Source organism: Gobio gobio (genome assembly GCF_949357685.1).
Source record: "Gobio gobio genome assembly, chromosome: 7".
Classification (NCBI taxonomy): Eukaryota; Metazoa; Chordata; class Actinopteri; order Cypriniformes; family Gobionidae; genus Gobio; species Gobio gobio.
The window spans coordinates 57,251,985-57,262,454 of record NC_137103.1 but is presented as its reverse complement, the minus strand read 5'-3'; the positions used below and the strand labels follow the sequence as shown (position 1 = coordinate 57,262,454).

Below are 10,470 nucleotides of genomic sequence, written 5' to 3'. Positions count from 1 at the left end.
AATTATGACATACTAAGTCATTTATAATATAAAAGCTCGAAATTATGACATACTAAGTCATATTTATAACATAAAAGGTAGAAATTATGACATACTAAGTCATATGTATAACATAAAAGGTCGAAATTATGACATACTAAGTCATTTATAACATAAAAGGTCGAAATTATAACATACTAAGTCATATGTATAACATAAAAGGTCGAAATTATGACATACTAAGTCATATTTATAACATAAAAGGTCGAAATTATGACATACTAAGTCATTTATAACATAAAAGGTAGAAATTATGACATACTAAGTCATATTTATAACATAAAAGGTAGAAATTATGACATACTAAGTCATATTTATAAACTCGCTCAAATCCTTACGCTTGCACAATTTCTCCTGCTTCTAACACAGCAACTCTGAGAACAAAATGTTCACTTGCTGCCTAATATATCCCACCCACTAACAGATCATCAGTGTTACTCACTTACCCTGGTCATAATGTTATACAAACACGCTCACTCACACTCATTTAAATTAAGTAGAAAGAATAAAACAGTATTTTCTGGTAAAGCGTAGTCCAATAATATAGTTTTATTTATAACTCTGGATATACAGTGTGTGCAGCCCTTTATTGTCAGCAGTAAACACACACACACATTGGCAGGAGGTGAAGGACAGACAGTAATGGATGGTGTGTTTCTCCACATGTGGCACGTGTTTCCCTGCGGGGGACAAACTGAGGGGTCGTGCCGGGCAGCTTAAGTGCTTCCTGTGGAAATGTCACAGAAGTATTAGAGCCGTGAAGCCCTGGAGAATCTTAAGAGGCAGGGAGACTCCAGCAGAAACTCAGCGTGGATCTGGATCCAAAGACTTCAGACTTCATTCCTATAGAAAATCAAAGTAACATGTGTTATTAAATGTAATTTATCAGGGCTCCAGACTAACTGTTTTCACAGTGGCCCCCAACTGAACATTTTAGGGGCACAACCAGAAAATTTAGGGACGCACACCGTAAATCAACATGATAACCAAATCTACTAATAATTTCCACTGTATTACAAATAAATACTTTGATAATACAGGGCTCCAGACTAACATCTGAGAGCAATGGCACCAGCGGAGGAAAATCATAAGGTTAATTTAATCATAAAATTACTATTGTTTTGCATTGTTTTGTTAATAAGTGCAGTTACTAATAATAGTACATGTTTGTTTATTGGAAATTTAACAATGAAGCGCTGAGCTTGATTTGTTATGCAGAAAAAAATTAACTTTTATTAACAACAGTAATGAGCAAAAACATAATTTTGTAATATTCCACTCTTATTAAATGTACTATTGTTGTTCTATAGTATCACACTGAACTAAAAGGAACGTCTCGGTTACGGATGTAACCCTCGTTCCCTGAGGAGGGAACGGAGACGTAACGTTAGTGACTAACGAATGGGGGTTTCACTTAGAAGCCTATTATCTTCGAGATCTTAGAAAACGCCCAATGGCAGTGCCAATGCCATGGGCATGCGGAATTTGCATACGTAACTCCGCCCCACTGCGTGGGTATAAATAGGAAGTACGTGGCAATATCGCATTACGTTACCTGCTGAGGAGCCAAGACTGAACTCCTCCGTTCCAGCGGATGTGGCAAAGGGATGTTACGTCTCCGTTCCCTCCTCAGGGAACGAGGGTTACATCCGTAACCAAGACGTTCCCTTTCGTTCAGTCACTACGACGTAACTTAAGTGACTAACGAATGGGGGTCCCAATATAATCACGCCACTCAGCTGTCTTCCAGTGCCCTGCGTAAGTGTGAGTTCCCTGTCGTAAGACTAGTACGGACGAAGGACTCCCACTTATCACAGGAATACCAAGGTACACTGGGAAGCATATTCCAGTGAGGGAATGCCAAGATGCCTACCCGTAGGGAGGACTTAAGAGTACACACATGACCTACACGCTATGGGCTGCATATGGGAAAACTCTGGGGTACCAGCCGAAGGTGGATTTTTAACCCCAGGGGTGGCAGGGACTTGCCAAGGGAAAGACACCTGCTCACTGCGGAGACTTACGGTGGAAATACACATGTGGGGGTCGCCGGAGGGGAACCAAGTACACGGGGCACCTGGCCGGACACGAGGGTCTGGGCTCGAGAGAGGGCCGTAGACAGTCAGCGTAGACAGTGCTGGAGGAACTCAGGGTTTTCGGGAAGCTCACCTGAGGAAAATAATCGCACGTATCCAGTCCGTGGAGTGGAATGGCGAGCAAGCGAAGACACCTGAGCCTGGTCCATTACCGGCCACCCGTAGGGGCGAGTACATAGTCGGACACTGGCTCCGCTCGGAGATTGTAGAATCTGGCGAATGTGTTGGGTGTCGCCCAGCCTGCAGCTCTGCAGATGTCTGTTAGCGAGGCGCCATGCGCTAAAGCCCAAGAGTAGGCCACACTCCGAGTGGAGTGGGCCCTAACCCCAAGGGGACATGGTCGACCTTGCTGCTGGTAAGCCAAAACAATGGTGTCTACTATCTAGTGAGACAGCCTTTGCTTTGAGAGAGCTCTTCCCTTCCGCTCTCCACCATAACAGACAAAGAGCTGGTCTGAGGTCCTGAAACACTGCGTCCTGTCTACGTAAGTGCGAAGCGCGTACTGGACAGAGCAGTGCCAAGGCTGGGTCTGCCTCCTCCAAAGGCAGCGCTTGCAGGTTCACCACCTGGTCTCTGAACGGAGTGGTGGGAACCTTGGGCACATATCCGAGCCGGGGTCTCAAGATCACGTGAGAGTTACCCGCGAGGTCGGTGGCGGCACGCAACTCATTGCTGAGTCCTGGGTCAACTCGGCCCTTGTGCATGTCGCACAGCATCTGGGCTTGGTAAGCCTGGAGGGTTGCCATGGCATGCAGCGAAGCAGCGGAGATGGTGGTCCAGTGGGTTAAACCATGGAACTGATACGCAGAAGGTTGCTGGTTCGATCCCAGCCGTCACCAGTTGCTCCAGGGGGATTGTCCCTGTAATAAGGGCACTGTAAGTCGCTTTGGATAAAAGCGTCTGCCAAATGCATAAATGTAAATGTAAATGCCCCGCAGCTCTATAGGTCTTCGCCACCAGAGAGCCACCTTGGAGGGGTGCTTTGGGTCACCGCGCCAGGTCGAAGCACTCTGAGGACACAGTTGCATTGCAACAGAGTGTTCGACTGGGGGGACCCCTGTGTACCCTTTAGCCGCGGCTCCATCGAGGGCGGAGAAGGCGGAGGAGGTCGCCGAACGGTCACGGGAAGACAACGGGTTCTTCCAGGACCGCGCAACCTCCTCATGTACCTCGGGGAAGAAAGGTATTGGAGGGGTGGCCGGACGGGTGTCCGAACACGCCGCCCCCAAAAACCAATCATCCAACCGCGAGCGCTCAGGTCGGGGCAGAGGGTTCCACTCCAACCCAAGCGTCGCGGCGGCCCGAGATAACATGGCTGTCAATTCTGGGTCCGACTCGGGCATTTATAGCTTTGTTCCACACCGTCACCCTGGCCACCAGCCAAAGTGCCGCCTCTCATGGAGACCGCAGATTGGGGTGTAGCAGAGGGAACTCTCGCTCCGGCATCAGCACGGAGGTCACGGAGTCTCGACCGTAACACCGAGATGATCATGTTCCCGCAGTGAGAACATGAATTATCCACGAGCGCTGCCTGAGCGTGCTGAAAGCCCAAACACGTCAGACAGCGCTCGTGCCCATCAGAGGGCGAGAGAAATCGACCGCACCAAGAAGTGCACGGGCGAGACATCCTGAAAAGGATGTGCCACGCGCAAGCTCTTTTGTAAGAGGAAAACTTCGCAGTCGATGCCGAAGCGCCCAGGGAAACACACACCAGCTGGATGCAGATCACTGCACAGATCAGCAGGCAGGAAGTATGCGATCACTGGAACGCGCCGTAACACCAACACCGACTGGAAAGCTGCTCGTCTCGAAGAAGCTGACAGAGTCTCAGAAGGCTGTAGGAGTGAAGAGGTAGGTACTCTTGGCTCCGAAGCAGAAACGTAATGCGATATTGCCACGTACTTCCTATTCATACCCACGCAGTGGGGCGGAGTTACGTATGCAAATTCTGCATGCTCATGGCATTGGCACTGCCATTGGCCGTTTTCTAAGATCTCGAAGATGATAGGCTTCTAAGCGAAACCCCCATTCGTTAGTCACTAACGTTACGTCGTAGTGACTGAACGAAAGGGAACACTCTTTACTTGTTTCTGTGTAATCCAGTCACAATTAGGGCTGTGCGATATTGAAGAAAAATGCGATATGCGATATCCTTGTTAAAGGTCCTGTTCTTCGTGATCCCATTTTTCAAACTTTAGTTAGTGTGTAATGTTGCTGTTAGAGCATTTATAATACCTGTAAAATTATAAAGCTCAAAGTTCAATGCCAAGCGAGATATTTTATTTAACAGAAGTTCCCTTTCAAAGCCTACAGCGAACGGCTGGTTAGGACTACATCCTGGTATTTCCTGCTTTAATTACGTCAGTAGAGCAGTATGTCGACTAACCTCCGCCCACAAGAACGCGCGAAAAAGGGGGCGTGGTCTTGTTGCTCCCGCGTGGAGAATAGGAAGTGTTGCGTTCGGTTGCGTTCGTATAGTTTGTTTGTTGCCATGTCGTCGAGACGCTGTTATTTTCATCCCGGAGTCAAGTCACCTTTGTTTGGCTTTCCCAGGGACGCTGTACTTAGAGATCATTGAGCGCATGCATCCCCGTTATGGTGAGAGGCGCGACCTTTCCGGTAACGTGCGCTCTGCGTGGGCTAAGCTGCTGTCCAATCACAACACGGGAACCGCGGGCACAATCAGAACTCGTTACGTATTTCTGAAGGAGGGACTTCATAGAACAGGGAAATCTGTCAAGCCGTTTTGAGGACAGTGAAAACAGCAGTATACAGATAAGTAAATTGTGTGAAAAATACTGTTTTTTTACACGCGAAACATGAACACATGTTATATTGCACACTGTAAACACAATCAAAGCTTCAAAAAAACACGAAAAACGGGACCTTTAAATAATGCGATATGCGATACGATATTGCGATACGATATTGCGATACGATAAGCATAACCGACTGTGTTTACATGAATACTCATCAAGACAGCCATTTTGACATAACTGTGTGTGTATTTGACAGTTTGAGTGTGTAACACGCAGTGTTAATTTTGACAGCAAATTTTGATTTAGTTTTAGTCAGTCTTTTGACTAAAATGCCATTTAGTTTTAGTCATATTTTAGTCACCTGAATTGTTTTTAGTTTTAGTCTAGTTTTAGTCTCCTAAAATCTAATGAGTTTAGTTAAATTGTAATAGTACAATTCAAGCTCCATTTAATTTTGACATCATTTTGTTTTTGACATTAAAAATACACGTAAGAGAGCTCAATTCACTTTTTTGCTTGTTTTTTTAAAAACATCTATATAGTTTTTATAACTTTATTTCTTTTAGTTAGTAGGCCATATCAGGTCAAGCTAAAGCTTCAAATAAGTTTGTTTATTTATTTATTTATTTTTAATTTCAGTTAACATTTATTTGATTTCAAGTAATGATTTTTTTTTAAATGGTTTTAGTGAACTATTATAACCCTGATACTTTATTGAATATGTGTCAAATACTGGTCTTTCCTCCTGACTAAGAATTAAATGGGAATTAAATGAAATACAGTTTATTGTGTAACTAAATACGAATATACTCTATAATGAGTGACTTTTAAATTATAAACAAGCTCGAAATACACCGGGACTCTTATTTTTAAATGTCTGCTGCGCCTCTGTTGCAGTTGCAGGAGCTCATTCAAGTTCAGGAGATAAAATATGCATTATTACAACCGTCTAAAACATATTACTATATAATCATCATAAAGTAAACATTGTCATTATTCATCAGCATTAGTTCATATACAATTGCGTGGCATAAATGTGCGCTATTCATTGATTGTGAACCGCTCTGGAGAGCTGGATTGGGGATGCGTGAGCCTGGAGAAGCACAACAGCGCCGTGTTTTCCAGCCGTTAGATCAGCACGTTCGAATCAAATGTGCTGTTACACAGGACATCAGTTCTGACTGGATCTCTTCCCTAATCCCTCCCTAACATTTTCGTCTCGTTTTTATTTGTTGACGAAAATTACAGTCAGTTTTCGTCATAGTTTTAGTCATCGAACACTAGTTTATATTTAGTTATCGTCTCGTTTTCGTCAGTGAAAAAAGGTCGTTGACGAAAATTATTCGTCAACGAAATTAACACTGGTAACACGACACGAAAAAAAGAACGGCTCGTGCGCACGTTTCGGTGTGTGTGTGTCAGACAGCGCGAGACTGCAAGGAGTTGTTTTTCGCAAGTTATTGCGTTTAATAACTCTTTTTAACGTCAAGCAAGTCACATAAGTAACAGTCGTGTGATCAGTCTATTCTCTGATATATGCGTCGACCTAAAACCTACACTTTTCACAATGTTGAAGTAGCATATTTAAATCATTCAGATATTGCGTGTAGGGCTGGGCACCGAACGGCGATACTTTTATGGTATCGAATGAAAAACTCTGATACTATGAGTATCGAAAAATCATTTATCTTTCGGTGCCAAATTTCGGTTCCAAAAGCCAAGCGGCTTTTATACATTTATAAAAGTGGATGCAGAGTCAGCAAAGTGCAACATATGCGTTAAGAATATCGCAACCAAAGGCGCAAAAGGAAAACTTTCTGTGAGACGTAACTCAATACTGATGTTAGACCTACCTGAAAATGTGTCTTTAAAAACAAAAATGCACTGCATGATCAAATATTTAGGTGAGGTAATTATATACATTTATATGACAAGAGTCACCTAAGGGGGGGATTCCCCCATTGTCAGAAATTAAATTCAGGCCCTGAATGAATGTCTGTAAAATTCCCGATAAATAATTGTACATGATAAAAAAGAAGGCTTCAAATAGATCGGTATCGGTGATCGTATCGGCAGATACTGCTTCCTGTGATCGACGATCGGCTCCAAAAATCCTGATCGGAGCACCCTTACAAAAAGCACAACCAGTTTTATTAATAATGTTACCCTTAGTGAGAAGTGTTACCAGAATTAGTTTTAATTAAGGTGAAAAATAAAAGTTGTGTCCCATCCATCTTCTTCCGCTTATCCGGGGCCGGGTCGCGGGGGCAGCAGTCTAAGCAGAGATGCCCAGACTTCCCTCTCCCTAGACACTTCCTCTAGCTCTTCCGGGAGGACACCGAGGCGTTCCAAGGCCAGCCGGGAGACATAGTCCCTCCAGCGTGTCCTCGGTCTTCCCCGGGGCCTCCTCCCGGTTGGACATGCCCGAAACACCTTCCCGGGAAGGCGCTCAGGAGGCATCCGGAACAGATGCCCGAGCCACCTCAGCTGTCCCCTCTCGATGTGGAGGAGCAGCGGCTCTACTCCGAGTTCCTCCCGAGTGACTGAGCTTCTCACCCTATCTCTAAGGGAGCGCCCAGCCACCCTGCGGAGAAAGCTCATTTCGGCCGCCTGTATCCGGGATCTTGTCCTTTCGGTTATGACCCAAAGCTCATGACCATAGGTGAGAGTAGGAACGTAGATTGACCGGTAAATCGAGAGCTTCGCCTTACGGCTTAGCTCTTTCTTCACCACGACAGACCGGTACATCGACCGCATTACTGCAGAAGCTGCACCGATCCGTCTGTCAATCTCCCGTTCCATCCTCCCCTCACTCGTGAACAAGACCCCTAGATACTTAAACTCCTCCACTTGGGGCAGGAACTCTCCACCAACCTGGAGTGGGCAAGCCACCCTTTTCCGACTGAGGACCATGGCCTCGGATTTGGAGGTGCTGATCCCCATCCCAGCCGCTTCACACTCGGCTGCAAACCGTCCCAATGCATGCTGAAGGTCCTGGTTAGAAGGGGCCAACACGACAACGTCATCCGCAAAGAGCAGAGACGAAACCGTGTGGTCCCCAAACCTGACACCCTCCGGCCCTTGGCTGCGCCTAGAAATTCTGTCCATAAAAATTATGAACAGAACCGGCGACAAAGGGCAGCCCTGCCGGAGTCCAACATGCACCGGGAACAAGTCTGACTTACTGCCGGCAATGCGGACCAAACTCCTGCTTCGGTCATACAGGGACCGGACAGCCCTCAGCAAAGGACCCCGGACCCCATATTCCCCCAGCACCCTCCACAGGACGCCGCGAGGGACACAGTCGAATGCCTTCTCCAAATCCACAAAACAAATGTGGACTGGTTGGGCAAACTCCCATGAACCCTCCAGCACCCTGTAAAGGGTATAGAGCTGGTCCAGTGTTCCGCGACCAGGACGAAAACCACACTGTTCCTCCTGAATCCGAGGTTCCACTATCGGCCGGATTCTCCTCTCCAGTACCCCGGCATAGACTTTCCCGGGGAGGCTGAGAAGTGTGATCCCCCTATAGTTGGAACACACCCTCCGGTCCCCCTTCTTAAAAAGAGGGACCACCACCCCGGTCTGCCATCCCAGAGGCACTGTCCCCGACCGCCACGCGATGCTGCAGAGGCGTGTCAGCCAAGACAGCCCCACAACATCCAGAGACTTGAGGTACTCAGGGCGGATCTCATCCACCCCCGGTGCCTTGCCACCGAGGAGTTTCTTGACCACCTCGGTGACTTCAGCCCGGGTGATGGACGAGTCCTCCTCTGAGCCCCCAGCCTCTGCTTCCTCAATGGAAGACGTGACGGCGGGATTGAGGAGATCCTCGAAGTATTCCTTCCACCGTCCGACAACATCCCCAGTCGAGGTCAACAGCCGCCCATCGCCACTGTAAACAGCGTTGGTAGGGCACTGCTTCCCCCTCCTGAGGCGCCGGACGGTTTGCCAGAATCTCTTCGAGGCCAGCCGATAGTCTTTTTCCATGGCCTCACCGAACTCCTCCCAGGCCCGAGTTTTTGCCTCCACGACCACCCGGGCTGCAGTCCGTTTAGCCTGTCGGTACCTGTCAGCTGCCTCAGGAGTCCCACAAGCCAGCCAGGCCCGATAGGACTCCTTCTTCAGCTTGACGGCATCCCTTACTTCCGGTGTCCACCACCGGGTTCGGGGATTGCCGCCTCGACAGGCACCGGAGACCTTACGGCCACAGCTCTGAGCAGCCGCTTTGACAATGGAGGTGGAGAACATGGTCCACTCGGACTCAATATCTCCAGCCTCCCTCGGGATCCGGTCGAAGCTCTGCCGGAGGCAGGAGTTGAAGATCTCTCTGACAGGAGACTCGGCCAAACGTTCCCAGCAGACCCTCACAGTACGTTTGGGTCTACCGAGTCTATCCAGCTTCCTCCCCCGCCATCGGATCCAACTCACCACCAGGTGGTGATCAGTTGACAGCTCCGCCCCTCTCTTCACCCGAGTGTCCAAGACATACGGCCGCAGATCAGATGAAACGACCACAAAGTCGATCATTGACCTACGACCTAGGGTGTCCTGGTGCCATGTGCACTGATGGACACCCTTATGCTTGAACATGGTGTTCGTTATGGACAAACTGTAACTAGCACAGAAGTCCAATAACTGAACACCACTCGGGTTCAGATCAGGGGGGCCGTTCCTCCCAATCACGCCCCTCCAGGTTTCACTGTCATTGCCCACGTGGGCGTTGAAGTCCCCCAGTAGAACGACGGAGTCCCCAGTCGGAGCACTCTCCAGCACCCCTCCCAGAGACTCCAAGAAGGTCGGGTACTCTGCACTGCCGTTCGGCCCGTAGGCACAAACAACAGTGAGAGACCTATCCCCGAGCCGAAGCCGCAGGGAAACGACCCTCTCGTTCACCGGGGTAAACTCCAACACATGGCAGCAGAGCTGGGGGGCTATAAGCAAACCCACACCAGCCCGCCGCCTCTCACCATGGGCAACTCCAGAGTAGTAAAGAGTCCATCCCCTCTCGAGGAGTGTGGTTCCAGAGCCCAAGCCGTGCGTAGAGGTGATTCCGACTATCTCTAGTCGGAACCTCTCAACCTCACGCACAAGCTCAGGCTCTTTCCCCGCCAGCGAGGTGACATTCCATGTCCCAAGAGCCAGTTTCCGTGTCCAGGGATCGGGTCGTCTAGGCCCCCGCCTTCGACTGCTGCCCGATTCTCTTTGCACCGGCCCCTTACGGTCCCTCCCGTGAGTGGTGGGCCCACGGGAAGGTGTCCCCACGTCGCTCCTTCGGGCTGAGCCCGGCCGGACCCCGTGAGGGAAGGTCCGGCCACCAGGCGCTCGCATACGAGCCCCAACCCCAGGCCTGGCTCCAGGGTGGGGCCCCGGCTGCGCCATACCGGGCGACGTCACGGTCCTCTTTTTTTTGGTCATCATAAGGGTTTTGAACTGCTCTTAGTCTGACCCGTCACCTAGGACCTGTTTGCCTTGGGAGACCCTACCAGGGGCATATAGCCCCGGACAACATAGCTCCTAGGGTCATTCGGGTACTCAAACCCCTCCACCACGTTAAGGTGGCAGTCCATGGAGGA

At 48.8% G+C, this 10,470-nt stretch overlaps 1 protein-coding gene across 3 annotated transcripts in view; it reads right to left on the bottom strand.

Moving 5' to 3' along the window:
- Nucleotides 1-559: 559 nt before the first annotated feature.
- fancb (FA complementation group B) overlaps nt 560-10,470 on the bottom strand; it is a 43,638-nt gene continuing 33,727 nt past the window's right edge. For 2 of the 3 annotated variants that reach the window (XM_079821789.1, XM_079821791.1), the window contains exon 10: nt 560-882. Coding sequence is in view for 1 of the 3 variants with exons in the window: in XM_079821790.1 (XP_079677916.1) it covers nt 870-882 (13 nt within the window). In the remaining 2 variants the exon portion in view is untranslated. The remainder of the gene's footprint in view (nt 883-10,470) is intronic. The other variant, XM_079821790.1, reaches the window with a different exon arrangement.